The sequence below is a fragment of the Prionailurus bengalensis genome, chromosome B4 (assembly GCF_016509475.1).
Source record: "Prionailurus bengalensis isolate Pbe53 chromosome B4, Fcat_Pben_1.1_paternal_pri, whole genome shotgun sequence".
Lineage (NCBI taxonomy): Eukaryota > Metazoa > Chordata > Mammalia > Carnivora > Felidae > Prionailurus > Prionailurus bengalensis.
The window spans coordinates 37930832-37955893 of record NC_057358.1 but is presented as its reverse complement, the minus strand read 5'-3'; the positions used below and the strand labels follow the sequence as shown (position 1 = coordinate 37955893).

At 46.4% G+C, this 25062-nt stretch overlaps 3 protein-coding genes and 1 long non-coding RNA gene across 13 annotated transcripts in view; 2 read left to right on the top strand and 2 right to left on the bottom strand.

The window, feature by feature from the left end:
* The window catches only part of TULP3 (TUB like protein 3), a 66132-nt gene extending 62131 nt beyond the window's left edge, over positions 1-4001 (bottom strand). The window contains exon 1 of one of the 4 annotated variants that reach the window (XM_043562007.1): positions 3799-4001. In XM_043562007.1, coding sequence (XP_043417942.1) covers positions 3799-3839 — 41 coding nt within the window. In that variant the 5' untranslated portion in view covers positions 3840-4001. The remainder of the gene's footprint in view (positions 1-3798) is intronic. The other 3 variants (XM_043562006.1, XM_043562004.1, XM_043562005.1) reach the window with 3 other exon arrangements.
* A 288-nt stretch (positions 4002-4289) lies between these two features.
* Positions 4290-4637, top strand: LOC122472451. Its single transcript, XR_006294440.1, has 2 exons — positions 4290-4402; positions 4547-4637. It is a non-coding gene; the product is annotated as an uncharacterized LOC122472451 (long non-coding RNA).
* A 394-nt stretch (positions 4638-5031) lies between these two features.
* RHNO1 (RAD9-HUS1-RAD1 interacting nuclear orphan 1) lies at positions 5032-12691 on the bottom strand. Of its 3 annotated transcripts, none has more exons than XM_043562010.1 (3): positions 12602-12691; positions 7644-7895; positions 5032-6374 (listed from the first exon to the last, which is right to left on the bottom strand). In XM_043562010.1, exons 2-3 carry the CDS (start codon positions 7809-7811, stop codon positions 5778-5780), a joined length of 765 nt encoding a protein of 254 aa, XP_043417945.1. In that variant the 5' UTR covers positions 7812-7895; positions 12602-12691; the 3' UTR covers positions 5032-5777. The 3 variants fall into 3 exon arrangements, with proteins under 3 accessions (XP_043417945.1, XP_043417946.1, XP_043417947.1); XM_043562011.1 differs by having other exon boundaries at positions 7644-7915; positions 12602-12664; XM_043562012.1 differs by lacking the exon at positions 12602-12691 and adding an exon at positions 12042-12430.
* An 11-nt stretch (positions 12692-12702) lies between these two features.
* On the top strand, positions 12703-25043 carry FOXM1 (forkhead box M1). Of its 5 annotated transcripts, none has more exons than XM_043561987.1 (9): positions 12703-12967; positions 14997-15545; positions 16141-16286; positions 17618-17809; positions 18702-18830; positions 19507-19551; positions 20196-20265; positions 20413-20588; positions 23021-25043. In XM_043561987.1, the coding sequence occupies exons 2-9, from the start codon at positions 15044-15046 to the stop codon at positions 24044-24046; spliced, it is 2286 nt and encodes a 761-aa protein (XP_043417922.1). In that variant the 5' UTR covers positions 12703-12967; positions 14997-15043; the 3' UTR covers positions 24047-25043. The 5 variants fall into 5 exon arrangements, with proteins under 5 accessions (XP_043417922.1, XP_043417925.1, XP_043417921.1 ...); XM_043561986.1 differs by having other exon boundaries at positions 12772-12967; positions 20193-20265; XM_043561990.1 differs by lacking the exon at positions 17618-17809 and having other exon boundaries at positions 12724-12967.
* The last annotated feature ends 19 nt before the right edge of the window (positions 25044-25062 follow it).

Here is a 25062-nt window from a genome sequence, read left to right as displayed (position 1 = left end):
GAGAGAGAGAGAGAGAGAGAGAGAGTGTGTGTGTGTGTGTACAAGCAGGGGAGGGGCAGAGAGAGAGGGAGAGAGAATTCCAAGCAGGCTCCACCAACTCGGGGCTCAATCCCACAAACTGTGAGATCATGACCTGAGCTGAAATCAAGAATCAGATGCTTAACCAACTGAGCTACCCAGGTGCCCTGCTATAGTTCATATTCTAAAAATACATCTTGCCCATGATGAAAGTAGAAATCTGAGTTTAGTTAATTATATTTTACCCTAAAACTCAAAATCATCCAGTATTAGCAGTGGGGAAAGAATATTTGAAGATTTTTTAATATAATATCTTTGAAAGGTCCCATAAGATGCCCATCAATGAACTAGGTGACATGAAGACAATAAGAAAAGACACATTTTTCACTGAAAATCATTTTGCACCTTTTGAAATTTGAGCCATGTGCTGTTAAATATATATATATTTGCTATTTATTAATTCGTTATAAATCACTTAGGGCATCCAAGGAAGCCCTCATTTTCCAGAGGAGAAAACTGAAGCCAAAGAAGGAGATGTGCGGCTCAACATCACACTGCTAGAGAGGGAAAAGGCTGGGATTAGAACTCAGGAACACAGAGGAAGTTTCCAGTGCCTCCCACAATACCATGCGGTCAAACAGCAAATGCCATCTTATAAAAAATAAAAGCATTACTCTAACCCTCTTCAGAACTGTGGTCTTCCAGGGGGTTCTGGTGACGCATATGACACAATGCTAATCATTCCTGTTTTCACAGAAGTTCTAAGGCAGAGACAGACATGGCAATCTTCATTATCAAGCCTCATACCAGGTATTAAAGTAAGTGAATAAAGACAGCACATCAATCGGCATGTGGATAGGGCGTCTTTTCTCAAGCATAAGTGGATTTAAGTTGTAACCAGGCCAGGAAAATTTTGCAGCTTTCATTATTACTAACAGTAAGGATGTCTGATGAGGCAGAACAGATTCAGTAGAACAAAGAGCTTATTTCTAGTGAATTGATTCAGAGAAAATAAAGCAAAAGCAGACTGCAAGAAATTCTAGTTTTAAAGAAGCCATAATAATTCCACTATTCTCAAACAGGAGATCTAGGGGAATTATCAAGTTCCCTTCTAGTCCTAAAATCCTCAAGCAAGCAACTTCAACTCCTCCTCTGAGTAATTTCAAGCATACTTTTCCCCTTAGTAAGCAGAAACGTTACCATTTTCTTTCAACAGGCACAAATGCAGGGAAAACAGCAGAGTTTCCATAGGAAAAAATAAGAGAAATCAGAAATAAAAACTATTCCAAAAACTGTCTGAATTGTCTGCTTGGAACAGAAGGATCTTAGAAAAAAGAGAATTTACTGCAGGGATTATTCTCTCCTTTCTAAGTCTGTATTTAGCTTTCACATTTGGAAAAATACATTCATGATTGATATTGGGAGCTTTTAATATTTACCAAACATACTGCAGTCCTGTATTAGATAATCTGAGTATCTTCAAGCCCTGAGTAAGTCTCTTTATTTGTCAACAAGTAGTTGATCCGATGAAACATTTAAAAAAGAAAGAACATGAGAGAGGATACCAAGCCTGGATGATACATAACCTCCAGCTACTACTGTTCATATTTCTAAAGAGAAAGCATGGCGTGTGGATAAACCACAGATGACTTTCTAAATCAACAGGGCAGCAAGGTCATATCACACCAAGAAATCTCTCGCCATACCTTCAATTATCTATCAGGAATAAAAGGCCAGAAAGAGCTCAAGTTCTAGCACCAACCAACCACAAGCATCTCCAAGGAATCTAGACTATAAAATGCCTAGCTTCACCAAAGGTCCTGAGTGTTGTTTCAAATTCCATCTCCAATTTTCACTAAATATTTCAGAAATAGGAAATATCTGGGGTTAGTAATTTTTCCATTTTGTTGAAAAGAAATCTTTAAAAAATTTTAAAAATAAAAGAGGGGGGGGCCTGGGTGGCTTGGTTAGTTGGGCATCCAACTTCAGCTCAGGTCATGATCTCACAGCTCGTGGGTTCCAGCCCTGCATTGGGCTCTGTGCTAACAGCTTGGAGCCTGGAGCGTGCTTCAGATTCTGTGTCTCCCTGTCTCTCTGCTCCTCCCCTGCTCACACTGTGTGTCTCTCTCTCTTTTCAAAAATAAATGAACATTAAAAAAAAATTAGAAAAAAAAAAAGAAATCTGTTTCATGGGAAAACAGTCACATAATTCAAAGAAAAAAAAAAACACAGGAAACTTAAAAGTCAGATGTTATACTTCACACTGAAATGTATTAATACCAAAAACTCATTGAAACCATTAAACACACAACCTGAAGCCAAAATAGAAGAGATGTTCCACTCCCTCTCAGCAACAACTGAGTTAAGTAGTGATAGAAACTGCACTTAAAATTACGTAGGGCAGGAGACACATTTGGTGACTCACTCTCCTTTGATGTCTGCTTTTAAATTAAAGAGCTGTTTTCTTTGGGAAGAAAAAGGAGGGAAACTTTAAAATTATCCCTTTAAACTTCAGGTCCAATAAATTAAAAACCATTTTGCCTCATGGTCTCGGTTTCTAAGTCAATTCCTTTTTTCCCCCCAAAATCATGAGTCATATATCAACATCTGGTACCCATGAAATTTACTTCCGTAAATTCATTTAATTAATTTATTGAATGCCCACAAGTGAACAAATACCATCTGAATTCGACGAAGACGCTGATTTTTAGCTCTACCTCCTCCTAGCACTTCCATATTTACGTCGGAAAACGTGGGTTATTTTTCTCTCATCTTGAAAAAAAGAAAGCGTAGCAAAGAAATTTCTCAGAGAGCAGCTATCACGTAAATAAAAAGATAAAAGAGGAAAATGGGCGTTCTCTATCCCCAACGCCTCCTTCGTGACTTTTTAAATGATTTAGAATTGCTTAAATATCTACTAATCTAAACATCAGACTAAATCATTACACGCTACATCTTTATTTGCTTTGGTAATGGAATAAAAAGCAGGGAATACAGTTGGCGTGTATGATTTCAATCCTCAGACAATACCAAAGTTTGAAGCCAATGATTTCATGCCGCTCCCTGTTAACTTTTCATTAACCTAGCAAACAAGAAATTGACAGACTGAGATTTCAGATTGTTGTATTTCCCAGGCTCTCCCTCTGGCGGAGGCAGGAAAAAAGGGCACCGCAGAGAAAAAGAAGCACAAACAAGGGGTATGGTAGATGACAAATAAGACGAACAATCCTAAATAAGAATTACTGTAAAGCAGATAGATAGAAGCTAAAGAACAGTTTTGCACTTTCAGTTCTCGGACTCTGTTCTAGAATTCAGCACCGCCTGCCAAAAACAATGGCATTAGAGCAAATGATTAAATATCACCCACAGCCTTCCCCTGCGACACCCCGAGAAAAGACTTCATCCACTTCAATTATGATGACACTGCTCGGCAGTGCGTGAGAAGCAATACCGAACATTTTGAGTAAGCGAGGCCCACAGAGAGCAAGGCGAGCTCGTAACCAAAACTCCAAGAGTTTCCCAAGCAGGGACCAGAACACAAAGTCTTTGCTCTCAGTACCGGCTGCAGAACCGCTGCCTCCTACCGCCCACCGATAAAAAGGGGATCCTCCACCGTCGAGTAGGGGATAGGGGATTCGCCTCCTGCCGCCAAATCTGTCCCTACCTCCCCAACCCAAGCCCACCGCCTTCTCTCTTCAGAGCTCCCAGAGAGGTGCGCCACAGTCTCACTCCATTCTTCCGCCCCACTCGAGACGAAACCAGCCACCACCCCTCTCGGACCTGTCCCCGCGGGGTCCGAGTCGGCAGCGCGACGCCTCCATCCCCGCAGCTCAGGAAGTGGCGACCACATCCACAATCCCCGACTCCGCTGCTAGGGTGGCAAGCCTGGCAGGCATCCGGGCCCCGCCCCCTGGCAACCACACTCTGCACTGTCGCCACCGCCTATTGGCCTTCGTGTCCACCGCTCTTCTCTCATTGGCTATTGCTGCTGCCCCAAGATGCGGGAGGGTTTCTAAGGGGCGGAGGCGCTAGGAGTTAAAGACGCCTGCGCGGGAGCTCTGGTGACGCGCCAGTAGGGCTGGTTCCATGGACCACGCCACGGGGAAGGGGCAGAGGGCGGAGGGATGTGTTCGCTTCAGCAGTATTGGCTTCCAGCTGCGAAGTCACTTCGTCGGAGGAGCGGCCCATCCCCCTAACCGCCACCCACGGAGCGGCTTCCCCACATCCCAGCAGTGTCTACCCAAAGACCACCCAGAGCGCTTCCAGAGGTCTATGTAATGTTAGGACTCATAGACCTCCGCCGACTCCGTTACAGTCCGGCCCCTCCCAGAAACCAGAGCCTTCCGGGAACCACACTTGTACCCACTAAGGCAGTCATTCCCGGGTAAATGCATCTTTCATAGTTACCTGGTCTCTCACTCCAATTGAACAAAACTTCAGCCCCCCTTCCTCCAGCCCAAACTTTTAGAGCATTGCTAGACCGACTCTACAGACTCTAGGAACCTTTCCCATTTATCTTTCTCTACAGCCTATGAACGATCTTCAAACATTCACATCCCGTGAGATCCGCTATCTAAATATGTACTCTCGTTTCCAATAAACGTTGTCGCCAACCGTCACCTCCTTCTCACCACCAACTTATACATATCATTATAGCCTCTACAAAATATCCTGGCAAAAGTTATCGCATTTTATAGCATTGCAAGGTCAGCTGTTTCCACATCGGGTTCGCTTAAGAGGCACAGGACTTGGCACAAGCCGGGAGAGCAGAGCATCGCCTTGATGTGTCAGCCTCCACTCACTGTGTGACCCTAAACACAGTTCATTATCTAGGCTTCAGATCCCCATCTATAAAATAAAACGAAATAATCCCTGCTTGTTTAGCTCGGGCTGAACAGAGTAGGTTCTTAAAGCTGAATGGCTGCAGTTGAACGAGACGCTATCTGTGTTGGCGAAAGGGCAATGGAGGCAGTTTTTGACTGGGTAGTTTCGCATTAGTTATGGTAAGCAGTCTTCTCTGAAAAGTTTCCATATTTAATTACATATTTTAAACAATCATTACAAGAAATCATTTTCCCACCCTGTGTGGTATTTTCAGATTTGTTTGAATGGAAATATAACCAAAACACAGCAAGCTTAAGTAACATCTCTGTCCCCTTTTTTTGCCCCTGATCCCACTGTATTCACTAACACAGGGCTTGGCACCTTTCCTCATCCTGACTTTTTAGCAGATGAGCAAGGTTGCAGAGGTCTAAAAAGGTTGCTCAGCTCTAAAAAGGTTGCTTTGATTTTTCCATCCACTATGCCACAAAGGAAGCTGCCGCTGAGCCTGACACAAGAGTTGGTACTCAAAAATGTGGAATGAATTAGGTTGAATGGGGTGATTAGAGGATTAATTAGTGGCTTAAAAAACAATGAAGACCTTTTGTGGAGAAGGCAGTATTGCTGCATGATCAGTAATCAGGAGCAGGGTTCTCTAAAACCTTTCTGCAACCATTTATTTACAAACATTTTAAACAGTTACTATAAGATACTTTAAAATTTTAAACAGTTAATAGAATAAAAATTTGAAGTGAACTGTTTATGACACTAAAAACTTTTTAGGAAAAGACATTTTAAAAAGCAAAGCTGGGAATCAAATTCCCTTATGACTCCAAGTTCTAGTTAAACTATCTTTTTTCTGTTGATGTTATTGGCAGTATTTGCATTTTATTCTTCTGACATACACTTCTGTGAGCCAGAAAAGTAATTTAGCAACTCTATGAAAATTTCTTGAGATTGCTGCTGTCTGAGAAATCCAGTGAACTTTTCACAAGGAATTGGTTTTTATTCAGCTTCCCTCTCTCCCTGAGGTAAGTAAACAATTGGCGTCGTCTCCTCCATGTGACCTTGATCCCATACTTCTCCTCAGGAGTGTCTTTAACTAGAACAGGCCCAGGCCCTGGGGTCTTGGGAGTACTGGTGTGAAAGGAGCCACTTGGAAGGCTATCTTCCCTCTGATCTGGGGGAATGGGCCCCTCCTTCACAAACGAAGACTCTGGGGTCTGAATATCAGGTGGAATGAACACGTAAGGTAAGTTTTGAAGTGTATGTGTGGACAGCTCCCCACAGCTTTGAGGACTGAGCACTGGAACTACGGGCCTTCCAGAAATGTACTTTTCTGACTGATTGGCGCACTCCCTGGTTAAGGGGATCCCAAGTGTGGCTGAACTGGAAGACGGGGGGCTCTCAAATGTTAGATGTGGAAACTTGGAGGTGATGGATTTTCGACTTGAAAGTCTTGCCTGGTTTCGGCGATGGTGTTTCTGGTTCATTGGGAACCAGCTTTCTCCTGTTGTATCAAACTGAGGTGAAACCTAAGTAAGAATCAAAAACAAAAACCAAAAAGAAGTGAGGAGGGCTAGGTACCAGGTATGAACCTGAAGGAGGAAACTACATCCAAAGACCAGAATCTAAATGGGGGCCCATTATAGTAATGGACACAAAACAAAACATCTGTCTAATGGGACATTAAGAGAAAGGGATAGGAGCTGTGGGCAAGTTACTCAATCTGGTTTTCCATTTCCTCATGTGTAAGAAAGGGGACAATGCCACCTTCACGTTATCACACCACATGGCTGCAATTTGCTTAATTATCTTTAAACCTTGAGGGCAGAGACGGGCAGTGTTCTTCGCCTTTGATCCCCAGCACCCAGCAGAGTGCCTGGCACCAAGAAGGCCCCCAGGAAAGTGAATGGATGGATGCAAGAATAGGGAGATCACATATGGACAGCAACTGGCCTAAGACCTGGCACGTGATCAGTTCTCAATAAATGCTCACTCCTCTTCTCATCCACAGGATTCTAGCATTTCAGTTTCTTCTACAATTCCGAAGCAAGTATTATGGTTCTTCCTAGCAATCCTGAACAAGTTTTATTAATCAAGCACTCTTACGTGGAGATTTTTGCTTTTGTCTGGCCCTTGGCTATACCACCTCCCTGAAATATAGTAGTTCTGTTCTCTTCCCAGCACTTCGAAACTGTCAAAACACAACATGCCATGGTGCACCTGGGTGGCTCAGTTGGTTGAGCATCCAACTTTGGGTCAGGATAGGATTTCACAGTTTGTGAGTCTGAGCCCCAATCAGGCTCACTGCTGTCAGCACAGTGCCGGCTTCAGATTCTCTGTCCCCTTCTCTCTGCCCCCCACACTCATACTCTCTCTCTCTCTCAAAAATAAACAAATATTTAAAAACAAAAAATAGGACATGCCATTTTCTATGAAACAGTAAACATAGTGCCTAGCTAAATATTTTACCTCTCACATGAAGCTCAGGGAATAATCTCATTGTTTACTCATTCTGCCATTTGTCTGGCTTTTTCACCCAGCTACTGGTTAATGAAACTTTTATACTGAACTCTTTAAGAAGAATGTGGGGGGAAAGACTCCAATTCCAACCAGCCCTCAGCTTGAACTTAGAAAAGATATATACCAGAGAAGATGGCTGATGACAAAAAGAGTACATTGCCTCCTTGTCCCTGCCCCATAAATCTTATTCTTTGGAGGCCCTGGTTCAAGGGGCAGAAGAGTCAGCATCCTGAGAAGCCTAAATGAGCAAAAGTCAAAGTTAGAATCCCATGGCCTACCCAGGAAGTGATGGTGTTGTGGTCAATGGGCTTGCTGGCCACCTGTCTAGTGTGAGTGATGGGAAGCTGTGCAGATCCATAGTGGTGTTTGGGGCCCTCCAGTGGTGGTTGTTGGAATAGCAGCTGGGCTTTCTGGAACCCTTGGCGGCGTTTTTTTCTGGGAGGCATCAATAGGTGAATGAAGAGCGGTTAATAACCACATCATGCTAGCTGTAGTCAGGTCGGGGTACAGGCTCCCATTCCAACCCATGCCTGCAGAGAAGAAACAAAAGCTGGGAAAAAATAATTCCGATGATTCCGTCCCCAGCTCTTCCTCATACTCTGCCAGCCAGTTCTATCAACCACCATTCCTACCTCAATACTTTGGGGGGCACAGCTTCCTATTCCTACACCAAGTAAAAACACGGTAGTTCACATTCAACAACATTCAGTCAATGAACAATTGACCAAGCACGTGTTGAGTGCCATGCTGGGTGCTGGGAATTTAAAGATGAAGAACCATTGATTCTACAAGCACTTATCAAGTGCCAAGTACTTGTAGGGACTCATAGGTGAGACTGTCCCTTTCTTCAATGAGCTGAGAGTCCAGCAGGGGGAGAGAGACAATTACAATAATGAGGAGAATGCTTCCACTCATCCCAGAGGAGGCTTTTAGACTTTCTAGAGAGGATGATATCTGACCTAGTATGAAAGGGCTACAGAAAGCCAAAAAGCAGAGAGGGCAAGGCCCTCTAGGCTGCGGAGCAGCACATACAAAGGCCCAGAGACTTGAAAGGGCACTGTGAATTCAGGGTATTGCAGACTATGTAGCCAGACACAGGGTATGAAAAGATGAATATAGGAACTGAGAGGCTAGACCTGGTGTCAGGGTCAGATAAGAAAAGCCAGGAGTGCCACAGGAGTTTGGACATTAGCCTAAGGAATCACCGGAGATTTTCAAGCAGAAGGATGTGATCACACCTGGATTTTTTTCTTTAACTTTTTACTCCAGATAATTCTGAACATACACAAAAGCAGAATGAATAATATAATGAGCCTCCAACAACCATTAACCCATAGCCAATCTGGATGCATCCACACCCTTTATCCACCTCCCTACACCTGTATTATTTTGAAGAAAATATGACATTCCCAGTCTTTGTACCATTCCCATGAATAAACCTTACATATATGTATTCTTTAACATTATTACATATCCAGACATGTTCAATTTTTTCAGCAGTTTCATAAATGTCACAGTTGGTTGTTGTCTTTTAGACAGATCATCCTGGCAACTGTGGGAAAGGAGAGAAGTACCCTGGAAACAGGGACCAGTTTAGGAGGTTTTGCTATGTTACTTAAGTGAGAAACGATGAGGCCTGAATCTGGGCTGTGTCAGTGGAGATGGGAGGCTAGAGACAGAGGCAGGATCAAGGATCAAGAGGACCCACAGAGTAATAAAAAGTCTAAAAAAAGTGTCCACGGACTCTAGTAACCAGATCAACTTTAATAAGAACTTCATCAGTGGAAGAGTGGGAAAGATGTTTGAATTCAACAGAGCAGTGAATGGGAGGAACAGCCGGGCATCCTAGAAAGTCTGGCAATAGGGCAGACTGGCCATTCGTGATGCATTCATACAGCCAACAATCAAAAGTAACCTGCTCTGATTTATGTCACTAGGCCGTGGAAATATAGGGAAAGAAAAAAGGAAGGACAAACTCTCTACCTCAGCAGCTAAACATTTTTAGGGAGAACACAGGTAATACACACATCTACTTGTTCATTCATTCAGCCACTCAACAAATATTTACTGAGTACCAACAGTGCTCCTGGTGCTGGAAATATATGCCAGAGAACAAAATGAAATCCCGCCCTCATGGTGCTTACATCCTAGTTGGGAAGTGACTATGGAGAAAAGTCAAACAGGATAAGGGGTTGAGCCTACTTAGTGCTCCTTTAGACAGGGTTGTCAGGGAAGGTAACTGAAAAGGTGATATTTGAGAGGTGCCTGGGTGGCTCAGTCAGTTAAGCGTCCAACTCTTGGTTTCAGCTCAGGTCATGACCTCACAGCTTAGTGAGTTCAAGCCCTGCATCGGGTTCTGTGGTGACGGTGCGGAACCTGCTTAGGATTCTCTCTCTCCCCATCTCTCTCTGTCCCTCCCCTATTTGCACTGTCTGTTTCTCTCAAAATAAATAAACTTTAAAAAAAAAAAAAGTGATATTTGAGCAAATGCCTGAAATGAAAAAAGGAGAATAAGCAATCAATAGAAAGGCGGAGTGAAGAATACTGCAGGCTTCGAGAACAGTAAATCCAAAAATCACAAGGTGAGAATATGTCTGATTTGTTCAAGAAACAGTAAGGTCAGCATGGCTGAACTGGAGAGCAGTAACAGATGTGAATGGGTTCACAGGCAAGGTTAATGACTCCAGATTGAATTATTCCTAGAGTGATAGGAAGCCACCACAAGGCCCTGGACAGGTAAGGGACATAATGTGATTTATACTTTTCAAAGATAACGTGAGGTGGTTTGTGAGAAAAGGTGTGTTGGGGAGTGCGGGCATGGAGAAAGGCAGCAGGACAACCTAAAGAGTTGCTACAGGAGTTCAGGGGAGAGTTGACAGCAATAGCAATGGCTCCAGTCAAAAGTGGTAACATTAGCCAGCCTGCAATGGACACTACGGTGCTCAACAGCAACCCTATTATGTTTCCTTCACCAGCTCATTATCCGCAATGATTATCCTAAGATGTTTCCACTTTCAGGGGCACTTAGGTGGCTCAGTCGGTTGAGCATCCTACTTTGGCTCAGGTCATGATCTCGTGGTCTGTGAGTTCGAGCCCCGCGTCAGGCTCTGTGCTAACAGCTTGGAGCCTGGAGCCTGCTTCGGATTCTGTGTCTCCCTCTCTCTCTGCCCCTCCCCTGCTCATGCTCTGTCTTTCTCTGTTAAAAATTAAAATAAACATTAAAAAAAAAAAAGATGTTTCCACTTTCTTAAAACTTCAGAACTGGGGCGCCTGGGTGGCGCAGTCGGTTAAGCGTCCGACTTCAGCCAGGTCACGATCTCGCGGTCCGTGAGTTCGAGCCCCGCGTCGGGCTCTGGGCTGATGGCTCAGAGCCTGGAGCTTGCTTCCGATTCTGTGCCTCCCTCTCTCTCTGCCCCTCCCCCGTTCATGCTGTGTCTCTCTCTGTCTCAAAAATAAATAAAACGTTAAAAAAAAAAAAAAAAAACTTCAGAACTCCCATTCTCTTTTAAAAAAAAAATGCTTATTTATTTTGAGAGAGAGAGAGCACGAGAGGGGGTAGGGGCAGAGAGAGAGGAGAGAGAGAGTCCTCAAGGAGGCTCTGCACTCAAGGGCCCCATCAGGGGGTTTAATCCCAGGAACCATGAGATCATGACCTGAGCCAAAATCAAGAGTTGGGTGCTTAACTGAGCCACCCAAGTGGCATTTCCCTTCTCTCTTAACAAATGACCTTACTTCCTACTTCCAAGGAAGCCAGGAGACACCAAGAAAATATTCTCACTTTCCAGAAACCAAACATACAAACCTATATAGATCTGTATCTATCCTCTTTATGTGACAATCACAGATCAGTCCCTTCACTATCTAACACCTTGCCCTCTGGCTGTGCCTCAGAGCATTCCTTACTCTACACCTTTCTTAGGCAATCGGTTCACACCTAAAAGTAGGTGACTTAAGTATTTATATATTCAGCCTAGAGTTCTCCACGCTCAGGACCCATATACCTGCTGCCTACTTGACAGCAACCAGAGGACTCAAATGCACCTCAAAACCCAATACGTTTAAAACTGAATTCGTGATCATTTCCCCTGCACCCACTCCACAGGTGATTACCTTCCAAGGCCCTTGCTCAGGGAATGGTATCACCGTTCATGTAGTGATGCAGCCAGAAACCTTGACATTTCCCTCCTGTCTCCCCATCCAACAGCACCAAGCCCTGACGATTTTACCTCTTAAGTAGGTCTTCAATTAATGCCCCTTTCTCCCCTGTCACTCTCTTTCTCTCCCCACCACCCTTCAATTCCAACAATTCTGATCTGGAGTATTGTAATAGCCTAAGTGGTCTACCCTAATCCACTCCAAAATGCCCTGAAAATGCATCATCTGATCTTGACTCACTTCTGCTTAAAATGTTTGATTTCTGGATAAGGACCAAATTCCCCTAGTTACAGCTAAGGTCCTACTTCCTGTGGCTCCAGCTTCATCTCACACCACACTCCACTCAGGCCTCTTAGCTCAGACTCCTCAGATGGTCTTCAGCCTTTGTACCTACCAATCTTCCTCCCACCACCTCCTTGCACACCTTAATCCTTTTGCTTTGAGGGTTTCACTCCTTTCTTTGCACAAAGACATCAGATCTCCCAACAAGCTTCAGTTCGGAAAAGCCTTTCCTGACCTACCTAAGGTAAGATCTTATTGTCGATACTCAGTTATCAGTGACCTCTAATTTATCCCTTCACAGTTGTAATTCTCCTTTTGGTTATTTGATTCTTCAAAACCGTCTGTTCTGTCCTCTCTTCCCATTACAGGTACCCAGGGTAAGAAAAGAATCTCCGCGGCCACTGTATCCTAGCAGGTCCTGGCACATAGTAGGTGCTCAACAAAATTTCTTGACTACATTAGTCAAAGAGCTTTATGGTGTGGAATTTAAGATGTTGGAAGCTGAAACGAGATGATAGGCTAGGCGACTAGTCGAGATAGCTAGCCGATCGTTAGATGAATGGAGTACGGTGTCCCCTGACGGGGAAGCTAAGGCCTCAGAGATTTTGGAAAAGGCCAGAGGGAGGCGGGAGGAGCGGCGTCGGGGGCGGGATCAGGGTAGGGACCGGGAACACGCGAGGGAGCGCAGGCCGAGGGCCCCGGCCGTCCCCGCCCGCCCCCCGCCGCGGGAGCCCCCCTGAGCCTTCCGGGCCGCCCACGGCCGCTCGCTCCCCACGAGCCGGTAGCCGGTCCGCCTTACCCGCCCGGCGGCTTCCCGGCCTCAGCTCCCCTCCGCCGCCGCGACGTTCGAGCCCGGAACGCGGAGACAAGGGCGGCCGCCGATTGGCGACGCTCCGTCACGTGACCGCAACGCTCCGCCGGCGCCAATTTCAAACAGCGGAACAAACTGAAAGCTCCGGTGCCCGACCCCACCCCCGGCCCCCCGGCCCGGGACCCCTCCCCTCCCGGGATCCCCCGGGATTCCCCACCCCTCCCGCACCGCCGGGGACCCGGCCGGCCTGGCGCGAGTCCCTGTCCGGGCCCCTGGCTCGGCCCCCAGGTTGGAGGAGCCCGGAGCCCGCCCTTGGAGCCACAGCCCAGCAGCCGCGGCGGCTGCAGTCGGGAGGTGAGCGGGGGGCGGAGGAATGGAGTCTGAGGCCCGGCCCGGGCAGAGGCACGGAGCCCGGGCCCGGGCGCCGAGGTCAGGGGGTCTAGTAGCAGGGCACGCGACCCGAGTGGAGGTTTGGGGCCACACGGAAACCAGGGCTGAGAAAGGGTGCAAACTTTTTCTGCATCCAACCTCCTGGCCTAGTCCTCACTCCTTTCTCAAAGCACCTTTTGGCCTTCCCTGGAAGTTTGACCTCTGCACCCTGCCCACAACCTTGAGAGGGCTGCTGGGGTGGCCTACCTTTCTAGGCAGACTGGCTGGGATGAAGACTGGCTTTATTCTGCATTAAGTCAAAGACAAACCTGTCCACACCCTCCCCTGCTCCCAGGCGCTCTCACCACTAAGCAACACTGCCTCCGCTCCACCCTTTTCCTGGGCCCTTCTCCTGGATCCTGAGAACCTGAAAGATTTCTCTGGTCCGGATGGGCAGTGGTGTCGGAGGGGTCACTCTGGAAGTCCCCTAGGTTAGATAAAGTGTTGGCAATGATAAGAAAAGACTGATCAGAGAGTAGGAGGCAAAATTAAGCCTTAGACCAGGAAGATATCTTTTGGGGATGGGGAAGGAATAATAGTATCTACTGTTTGGCAGGGGGAAGAGGAAGGCCTGAAGAAATAGGAGGTAGAAGTAAAACTGAGATTTTAAAGTAGAGGAAACCTGGTTATAAAGGAAAGGGAGGGGGGCAGAGCGGAGAGGGCCTATGAGCTCTAAGCAGACAGCAAATGTCATAGGGGTGTCACAGTCATTTTCAGGGAGATAGATGTCCTAAAACAACCCATTCCTCTGTCAAAGTGCCTGTAAATAGGATTGCACAATGTTACATGATAGCAGAGTATCCTGTGTATCTATCTATTTTCCTTAACATTGCAAAATCACCTTAGCATATTGATGATAGTGCATTCTATTGGTCAGGAGATAATGGATTATAGTCTTAGTTCTGGAAGAGAAATTAAGCAATATAGTGACATGCTTAGAAAGTTAAAATATGAATAAGCACATGCAAGTACTAAAATGTCACTATATAAATAATTTGTAAATTGGTACAACATGGTGGTTATATACTTAATAATACTATATTGTATATTTGAAAGTTGCTAAGAGAGTAGACCTTAAAATTTCTCATCACAAGAAAAAAAAATTGTAACTGTGTGTGGTGATGGATGTTAATTAGACTTACTGTGGTGATCATTTCAGAATACACACAAATATCAAATCATTATGTTGTGCACCTGAAACTAATATGTGTCAATTCTATCTCAATAAAAAATAAAAGTACAATAAATAAATAAATAAATAAATTGTAAATTGTGAAAGAAAGATGAACTTTTTATAAATGCAAGGATAATGGCCTGGGAAATGAATAACACCATGGGCCTTGAATAGAGCAGTTTCGTCTTGAGGTTTTGTGAAGGAGGTGATGGCATGAGAGCAAGATTACAATCTGCCTTTCTCTCCCCTCCCCTCCCCTCGCTTCCCCTCCTTTCCTCTATGGGCACTGATCCTTTTATTTATAACTAAGATACTATAAACATATACCGGCTTTATCAACCCTAAAATAGATTATGGGAGCAGAGTTTTGTCAGGACTCCTAAAATTGCCAATGCCCTCCTATTCCAGCATTCCTGTCCCTACAGCCGCTACAAGTGATCTGTATTATAGGAGGCAGTGATAGAAACTTCCACATTTTTGTAACTGTCCCACTTGTTTCTGTAGCCAAACATTCTTAAGCTTCCAGAAGACTTTTGGCCATGTTGACCTACATTCAACCCAATCCCACTTTCCCCTTTTGAAATGCTTCAGTTTTAGCCTTGTTTTGTCGTACAACTCATCTCCTCGTTGTCTGAGGTCTTTATGAGGCCCAGAGATCATTAACCTGGGCACATGGGCTCATGTTTTTCATCATGGAAAGAGGAAAACACCTTTCTCTAACAGAACCTCCTTCTCAGCCTAACAAATCTCTGACATCCTGCTGTTCCTTGCACTTTCCAGGGTCTATACTTATGATTCTCAATGGAGAGTGAAAGCACAGATTCATAATGAAAACCAGCCCCCGTCGGCCACTGATTCTGAAAAGACGGAGGCTGCCCCTTCCTGTTCAGAATGCCCCAGGTGAAACATCAGGAGAGGAACCTAAGAGGCCCCCTGCCCAGCAAGAGCCTGGTCAAGCACAGGCCTCCAAGGGGGCGGCAGACTCCAACTCTTGCAAGTTTCCAGCTGGGATCAAGATTATTAACCACCCCACCATGCCCAACACCCAAGTGGTTGCCATCCCTAACAATGCCAATATCCAGAGCATCATCACAGCATTGACCGCCAAAGGAAAAGAGAGTGGCAGCAGTGGGCCCAACAAATTCATCCTCATCAGCTTTGGGGGAGCCCCCACGCACCCTTCAGGACACCAGCCTCAAGCCCAAACCAGCAATGATCCCAGGAGGACAGAAGTGGTCACTGAGACCCTGGGACCAAAGCCTGCAACTAGGGATGTGAATCTACCTAGACCACCTGGAGCCCTACCTGGGCAGAGATGGGAGAGCTGTGGTACGTGGCCTGCAAGGCAAAGGAGTGAGGAGCCCAGCCTTTCCTTTCTGGTAGCAAGGACCGCAGTCCATCACATTGATACCTAACAGGCACCTAGCCTGAACCAGGGGAACGTCTTGTCTTTCTTCATCTCGAATCCTTGACCCAGATCCTTTGGGCGCCATCGAAAGTGCCCCAAGTATAATTTAGCATTTCTACTACTTTCTTCATATTAGAAAAGGATGTTTATTTTTTCTAGTTATCTTTCCCATTGACCATATAAGGAAATAAGAATCTTTCTCCATTTTAATAAAGGAGAAAACTGAAGCATGAGGAGGAAAAGTGACTTTCTTTGTGCCAATACCCAGTAACTCTTTTGTAAGGTTACCTTGACTGATCGTAAGGCTCACTGAAATGCAGCTGGAGCAATGCTCCTGAATTTCTCCTGAAATCAATAATGGGGCAGAGTATCTGAGGGCCACATTAGATTGAGCATGTGTTCCCTGTCCCTAAGGGTAGAGGTCTTAGAGAGCTGCTCCCTAACCACCGATTTCAGTGGGCCTGCCAGGCAGTGGACCGGGCAGCTAAGTGGCATCTCGGATTGTTTCCCCTCTAGCTGGCGGTGAGGCAGCAGGCTGCACTCTTGACAACAGCTTGACCAACATCCAGTGGCTCAGAAAGGTGAGTTCTGATGGACTGGGCTCCAGCAGCATCAAGCAAGAGACGGAGGAAAAGGAGAATCGTCACCTGGAGCAGAGTCAGGTAAAGGTGAACAGTTCTGTCACTCACTAGGGAAGTCAGGGCCAGTGCAGGAAATTTCTAAAAAGGGAAATGGATCAAGTGGCCTGTGGAGGAGAATTTCCAGGTTCCGGTATTAGCACTTCACTTACTGTGATTCTGCATAACTTTTGAGCTATCTACCTTTCTGCCTGGAATCTTTTTTTTTTGCCCGGTCTCTGAAATTTCCTTGAGGGCAGATTCCCCTGGCTCACTCTGTATTCCACTAACACGAAGTTTAGTACTCTGCCCTTAGCAGGTACTTAGTAGGTATTCAGGAAATGATGAAGAGATCTTAGTGTGGAAAGCCACTTGAACTTTATTATTTTTTTTTTCAACGTTTATTTATTTTTTGGGGGGACAGAGAGAGACAGAGCATGAACAGGGGAGGGGCAGAGAGAGAAGGAGACACAGAATCGGAAACAGGCTCCAGGCTCTGAGCCATCAGCCCAGAGCCTGACGCGGGGCTCGAACTCACGGACCGTGAGATCGTGACCTGGCTGAAGTCGGACGCTTAACCGACTCCGCCACCCAGGCGCCCCAGCCACTTGAACTTTAAAGAGACACCCCCAACAGCATGAAAGGAATGGAGCATTTTTAACAAGATAGATTTATTAGAAGATACAGTAAATAGCAAATAAAGTGACTGAGGTGTGAATTTTAAATACTTCCCCAGCAATCAAATTTGATTTGGCCCAGGCTTGTTTTTCACAGTTACCACATTGTTGCATACATCCTTAAATCATTCATTCAACAACCTTTATGAAAGTGAAAATTTGCATGGATGTGTGCATAAGTAAAAACTCAGCTGTTTGCTTCAAACTTGTGCACTTTCTAAAGTTAGAGCTCCGTTTTTTAAAATGTAAATGATCAGCTTTTTGCCTAAGACTTAGCCAGATGTGTGTTTTGCAGACGTTTGTCTGTCCCATGCTCTTGGGAATATGTCTCTCATAGAAACACTGAAAAGAGACAGTTTTATTCACATCACATTAGTAGAATGCAGACGAAGACCTTGGTCTCCTGACCCCCCAGGTCTGAAAGGTGGGTACTGGGCTTCCACTTATTATTGGACAGTATATTCGACAAAATGAACAGTGACAGAGAAATGGCTCCACATTGTCTAGGGACATCGCTACCGTTCCTAATCCTAAAATTTGATTCTATGCAATAGTGGTCTCAGATGAGTTGGTTTCTAGTATAATTCTGCAGGTTAAAGTTTTCTCTAGGGAATGTTCTTAAGGGGCCCCGGGGAGGTCTTATGAACTCTTCCATGTCATTCCTTTTTCTCCTTGCCTTTGGCTTCTCATAACCCTCAGGTTGAGGAGCCCCCGGGAGCATCAACTTCCTGGCAGGACTCTGTGTCTGAGCGGCCACCGTATTCTTACATGGCCATGATACAATTCGCCATCAATAGCACCGAGAGGAAACGCATGACCTTGAAAGACATCTATACTTGGATTGAGGACCACTTCCCCTATTTTAAGCACATTGCCAAGCCAGGCTGGAAGGTACATAACAACCCATGACAACCCATAGCAACCAAAGTCAAGGTCACTCTGACCCCGCAGTTTGTCTACACAGATGTGCAGCAGTTCTGTGTCTGGTACTCTGAGGAAGCAGTTAAATGCAAAGGAAGCTGGAATTATAAACAATTGCATCTTTTAGACTGTGACTTGATCCTGCTGAATCCAGGCAAAAAATGGTCAACAACAGCTCTGCAAAGCACTTCATTGGTCCCTACCTAAATGGAGTCTCTCCAGTGTAACACTAAGCCTACTTTTGCTCTACATTGAAAGGCAGCTGGAGTGACTAAGTAGAAATGAAAAAATGCTGTCTTTGAGCCTCGTGACCTGAGATTCACCTCCTATAATGTCACATGTCATCTCCAGAAGGCAGGGACTTTCTCTTCATTGTACTTGTGGGAACACTGAGGTCCTTTGGAGTTGTTGTAGCTCACTCCACACTGTCAGAGCTACAGTGTTGATTTTCTGACAGGTGGGCAACTCCAAGCAAGGGTTTTTTGTTTTGTTTCCTCCACAGTAGAATTCTTAACTGCACTGTCTTACCTCAAAGAAATTTCCTAGTTTCTTAGTTGCTTTACTTACCTATCTTGCTACTGATTGCTTCATAGCCTCCGTACCCTTTCCTTGCTGCTGACAGCCATCCAGTTCTTTCCTTTATCACCAGCTGATGGCTTTATGGACTGATGGCTTGATGGCCCAGCTTGCCAGCTCTGCAGTGTGGAGCGGCAGGGGAGAGAGTCGCCAATAGGCGAGATCATGAGGATCCTGCTGGCCACAGTGGGGGAGGCCTGAGGCTGCTTTCAGCCTCAGGAAACATCAAAGGTGATAATTCAGAAGCTGAAGTAGCTGGTAACCAGTTGCCTTTCTCTCCTTCCAGAATTCCATCCGCCACAACCTTTCTCTCCATGACATGTTTGTTCGGGAGACATCTGCCAATGGCAAAGTCTCCTTTTGGACTATCCACCCCAGTGCCAATCGCTATTTGACGTTGGACCAGGTATTTAAGGTGAGTGTCCTGGCTTCATCTCAATAGGGCCAGAGTTGGTCATCATAATATCCATCTCAAAAGGAAACAAGTCCTCCTTGTGATGATCTTACCCGGCCAGGGCCAAGTTAAAAGCCAGCCAGCCCAGAGATGAGCTGTATAAAACTAGCTGAATTCAGTACAGTTGACAGATACCAAATGACACACTTCTGTGCCAGACAAGGCCGTGGAGGAGACCGCTTTGATCCAAACAGAGGGCTACTCTGGGCAGTGTTTCCCTAACTGCCTTGCAGATAAGAATTGCCTGCCGCCTGTTAAAAAACATACAGCTTCCCAGGTCCCTCCCTGGAGGCTTCTGACTCAGTGGGTCTGGAACGGGGCCAGGAATACATATTTTTAACAGGCATCTTGGGTGATTCTTACAGAGAAAGTCTGGAAAACCATTTTAAAAGAGCCCTTCTTTAGCCTGGAGACCAGAAATTGAGCCATCAGAACCTCTTTTCAGAAATGATTGTTTGGGGATTTCAGGGTGCCCATAAGGCCGCTATCAGCTGTAACTGTTCTCCTGGGAGGGGAAGTTGTCCCGGGTGGCCCTCAGCATCAAACAGAAATAGCTGTTTTTCCCGACCTGGTCAGATTGGCCACGCTGGTGGTAACTTCATTTCATTTCTTTCCCACAATGCCTGACCGCCACCAGCCACTGGACCCAGGGTCTCCACAATCGCCTGAGCACTTGGAATCAGTAAGATTCTTTTCCTCCTGGCTCGGGGCTTGGCCTTGTTTTCCTTTCACTGCTCAGCATGACTTTAGTGGACAGGGGAAGGGAGTCTGGGGCTATGTGACTTCCAGCCCTGAAGGCAGAGCACCCCTGAGCTTCTGGGAGTAAGGAAATTTATACCGCCACCTCATTCCCCCACCAGCTTCTGCCCACTTCCCTCCCCTCCCCGTACTGCACATTTTGGGCATGACGAAGGTTCACTGAGCAGAGCGGGGTGTGGCAGCAGGACATGCCACGGGCTTCGTGCGAGATGGCAACCACAAGTGCATGGCATGGGCCTGGCAGGTGGCAGTTTTCTCTCTTCCTTTTCTACCTAGCTTTTCTTTGTCGCTCCTAGAACAACACGCGTTAGCATCCCCCGGGGGTGGTGAGGACACCCAGATGAGGTGGTAGGACTGTCCTGCCATCATAGATCTGTGTGCCGTCCACCTCTTCCCACTAACCAGGCTTTGGAGACAGTGCTCACCTGCATCTGCCCCAGATGGCCTTTTCTTTCTGGGCCATCGGTTAGCTCGGTGCACAGTCCCAGAGCAGCTGGTGGGTTCTCCTGCCTTCTCCCCCTGCCTTATTAACCCAGGTTTCTTTCTCTCCCCATCTGCCACAAGCAGCAGCAGAAACGACCCAATCCTGAGCTCCGCCGGAACGTGACCATCAAAACTGAACTCCCACTGGGCGCACGTTAGTATGGGAGAGTGGGCATCAGGCTAGTCCTTGCTCTGGGGGCGTGTTTTGAGTCTGAGCCCAGAGAAGGAGAGCAAAGCTCCTGGGATTGAGAAGGGGTTTATCCCTGGACCCCTGCTCCTGATCTCCCCTGTTTCCTCTTAGGGCGGAAGATGAAACCACTGCTGCCACGGGTCAGCTCATACCTGGTACCTATCCAGTTCCCGGTGAACCAGTCGCTGGTGTTGCAGCCCTCAGTAAAGGTGCCATTGCCCCTGGCAGCTTCACTCATGAGCTCAGAGCTTACCCGCCATAGCAAGCGGGTCCGTATTGCCCCCAAGGTGAGTGGCTTCGGTTTTTCTCCAAGGAGAGACCGCAGTCAATTAAAAGTGTTGGACCTCTAGTTTGCAAAGCACTCTGCTAAGTGTTCCTTGAGAAGTTTATAAATCTATATGGGTAGACAAGGCATAAATACAAAGGAAAATTCAAGAGCATTAGAAGAGCTAAAAAAGAACTTGGATTACAATATGAGTGGTGTCAGAAGACCCATGAATACCTAATGAGTTTATAAGAATTCAGACCAGGGGGATGATGATAGATGGGCTGGGATGGGTAAGGAAGAGTTCACACAGGAAGTAGGTTTTAGAAAGACGTACATTTGGATAAACAGGTGTAGCAAGAGCATTCTAATTGGCAGTGCCATGGAGGCAGGAGATGCCAGTTTATACCTAGTAACAGCAGAGTGATTGGGTCAGGTTTTCATCCTTGGTACTATTGACATTTAGGTATGGATCATTCTTTGTTGGGGGTGGACAGGCGTGGTCCTGTGTGCTGAGGGATCTTTAGCAGCACCCCGTGTCTCTCCCCACTAAAATGTGTCTGGACATTGCCAAATATCCCAAAGGGAGCGGAAGAGTGCAGATATGGCCGCTGGCTGAGCATCAGTGGTCTAGCTTGAGGAGAAGGTGAGGAGCCATATCTTGATGGGCTATCAAGTGTGGACATAGAGAAGGATTTGTGAGCAAGAGCTCTCCTTTAATAGAGCAGAAGAAAAGGCCCTCCCTGCCTCCTCCACTGAGATGGCAACAGCATGGCCTCTGGAGTTCAGAGAGACTTGGCTTTGCTTTAGTTTTGTTTTTGTTTTTTAATTTTTTTTAACTTTATTTTGAGAGAGAGAGAGAGAGAGAGAGAGAGAGAGAGAATGCATGTGCGAGCGTGGGAGGAACAGAGAGAGAGGGAGACTGAGGATCCCAAGCAGGCTCTGTGCTGTCAGTGTGGAGCCTGACTCAGGGCTTGATCTCACAAACCGTGAGATCGTGACCTGACCTGAAATCAAGAGTCAGACTCCACCAACTGAGCCACGCAGGTGCCCCTATTTTTTTTTATTTAAAAAATACTTTTTAAATATACATAAAATTATACATACTACCATAAGTCATTTTACCTAAATGTATCCATATGACTGTAGCACATATACTGTTCTTGTTTTAATGCAGTCTTTTTTTCTTCACCCACATCCCCCCCTGCTGACATCCCGCCCGTTGAAAATTTAGTATGCTTGCTTTTATAATTTATCCGTGCTCTTAGTGTACCATACATACATCTTGCCATAGCCATTTTATATAGGCACATACAACACGCAGAACATTAAAAACGGGATCTCGTTGCACTTTTCTGCCACATGGAAATTCTTCCAATTCACTTGGCATTCGCTCTAATTCATTGTTTTTTAATGGCCACCTAACATTCCACTGTGTGGCTATGCCAAAAATTTTCCAGCCACTCCACTTTTATGGGTACATTTTGCTTCTAGTTTTTTTTTTTGCCCTATGAACAGCACTGCAGTAAATATCTTTGCAAGTATCTTTCTTACAAGTGCTTGTATTTCCATGGGATAGAAAACAGGCACAAAATTCCTGAGTGGAAACGTGTTACCAATTTTATTAAATATTGCTAGATATTGGTTTCCAAAATCATATACAGTATTTTACATTTCTACCAGCAATATGTGACAAGACCTGTATTTTTGCCAGCAGTCAGTATAGTCTTTTAAATATTTGCCCATCTGCTATATATAAATGATATCTCCTTGTTTCATTTTATCTTTCGTTGCTTATCGGTAAGTGTGAGTACCTTCTTATTATGTTGGGTCACTTGGAATTGTTCACTATCAGATACTTATTTATGGGCTTGGCCCATCTTTCTATGGGGTTTTGATAATATGTGAAAATTCTTTGTTATTAAAATACTAACTTCAGTCTTTTATGCTGAAGATACTTCTTTTACTTCTGTTGTTTGTTTCTTTGTTTATGGAATCTCTTGCCACAGTAAGATTTTAAGTTTTTTTGTAGTCAAATATGTCTCTCTTCTCTTTTACAGCTTCTGGGTTTCCAGTCTTGCTTAAGAAGGTCGCACCCACCCTCAGATTGTACATGTAGTCTCCTAGATTCTCTTTCAGGATTTGTATGGTTTTACTTCTTCTATTTAAGTCTTTGTACATGGTATGAAACAGGCATCCAATTTTATTTTCTCTCCGATGGGTACTAATTATACCAGCACCATATTAAATGCACTTTTACTCCCCGGAATTGAACCACCACCTTCATCCTATATTCTCCTATTTAATAGTCTGTAAAACTTTAAAAAGACAAAAAAGAGGAACAGCACCAGCATGTGGCTTGCTTTAGCCAGGATCTTGTGTCCCGCCTGGTGACCGGGTTGAATCTCAAGGCCTGGAGAGCTCTGTCTCACCGTATCCCTGCTTCGCTTGCAGGTGCTGCTAGCTGACGATGGGGTGGCCCCTCTGCCCACCGCAGGGCCTGTGCAAGAGGACAAGTTCCTGCTTGGAGAAAGGCTGTCTCCTCTGCTTCCAGTTCAGTCCATCAAGGAGGAAGAAATCCAGCCCGGGGAGGAAATGCCACTCTTGGGGAGACCCATCAAAGTAGAGAGCCCGCCCTTGGAGGAGTGGCCTTCACCATGCCCATCTGTCAAAGAGGAACTGTCGCACTCCTGGGAGGGTTCATCCCACTCTCCCACCCCGAGGCCCAAGAAGTCCTACAGCGGGCTCAAGTCCCCAGCCCGGTGTGTCTCGGAAATGCTCGTGATCAAACGCAGGGAGGGACGGGAGATGAGTCGGTCTCGCAGAAAACAGCACCTCCTGCCTCCCTGTCTGGATGAGCCTGAGCTACTCTTCTCCGAGGGCCCCGGGGCTTCCCAGCGAGCCACAGAGCTCACTTTGCCCGCAGTGTCCTCCGAGCCCACCTCCCGGCTTGGCTCCTGCCAGGAGGAGGGAGGACCCTTTAAGACACCCATTAAGGAGACACCGCCCATCTCCTCCACCCCGAGCAAGTCTGCCCTCCCTGTGACCCCTGAATCCTGGAGGCTCACACCCCCAGCCAAAGTAGGGGGCCTGGATTTCAGTCCGGTACAAGCCCCCCAGGCTGCCTTTGGCCCCCTGCCTGATTCCCTGGGGCTAACGGATTTTAGCACCACCCCGCTGAAAAGTATCCCACTCTTTGACTCACCCCGAGAGCTCCTCAATTCAGAGCCCTTTGACCTCACCTCTGACCCCTTCAGCAGCCCTTCCCCCTCAGATATGGAAGTCCCCAAGCCGGGCTCCCCCGGGTCACAGGTTGCCAGCCTTTCAGCCAACCGTTCTCTGACGGAAGGCCTGGTTCTGGACACAATGAATGACAGCCTCAGCAAGGTCCTCCTGGACATCAGCTTCCCTGGCCTGGAGGAGGACCCTCTGGGCCCTGACAGCATCAACTGGGCTCAGTTCATTCCCGAGCTGCGGTAGAGGCCTGACCTTACCCTTGCTGCCCAAGCCCTCCGCACTTCCAGGAGCTCGTGCACCTGGGCCATCCAAGCCCTCTGAGTGAGGACAGCAGGCAGGGACCGTCCGCTCCTCTAGCTCCACTTTGCCTGCTTATGCCAAGGCAGATGTCATGCCGTGGCCGCCATTGGGCCCTCTGCAAGCCGCGAGGGCCTGGTGACTGGTCCCTGGGCCACCTGATGCTCCCCAAGAAAATCTGACTCCTCACTCCCTGCTAGGAGCTGAAGGGTGAGAACAGCAAAAGAAAGGGTGAAAGAGATTAGGAACCCCCCCAAACTGTGCCTGTGTCCAGCAGTCCCCTACCTTCCCTGCTCCTTGTAAATAGTGTATATTCTCCAAATTAACCTCTAATTATAAATATAAGCTTATTTCCTTAGATCATTATCTAGAGACTGCCAGAAGGTGGGTAAAGTGACAAGGGGTTTCAGTTTGCTTCTGTTCCTTGCTTTTAATTCCCAGAGAAGGGAGGACCTGCAGTGCATGGTTTCTTCCAGGCCTGGGGTACTTGCCTCAAGGGCTCTTTACTGTAGGCACCCAGACAAGCAGATCTGCTTCCTAGGGTCCCTCTTATTGCCCCTCCCTCCCACCTTCCCACATTTCCAAGTCAGCTTTCCTGCACAAAGAAATCCTGGTAAAAGGTAAAAAGGTCTCGTAATGGGTCAAGAGTTGAACTGGGGGTGGGGGAATGGATGCATCTGAAGCAAAGAATGGGTGTCCAGATGTGCTCCCAAGAGATGTTTCTCTGATAATATCCCTAATCATGCCAGAGAGACTAGCATTGCCAAGAACTTGGCCCAAGGCTTGAGAAGACTAAAAGGGCCCTGTCCTGCCCTGCCTAGCTTCCTTAGCTCACTCACACCTCAGCTTTGCAAAGAGCCACCCTAGGCCCCAGCTGACCACATGCATGTGAGCCAGCTCAAGAACACTACCATAACTCAATAAAATCCAGGGTGGAAGTGTGGTCTCTGGTGCATCGGTGT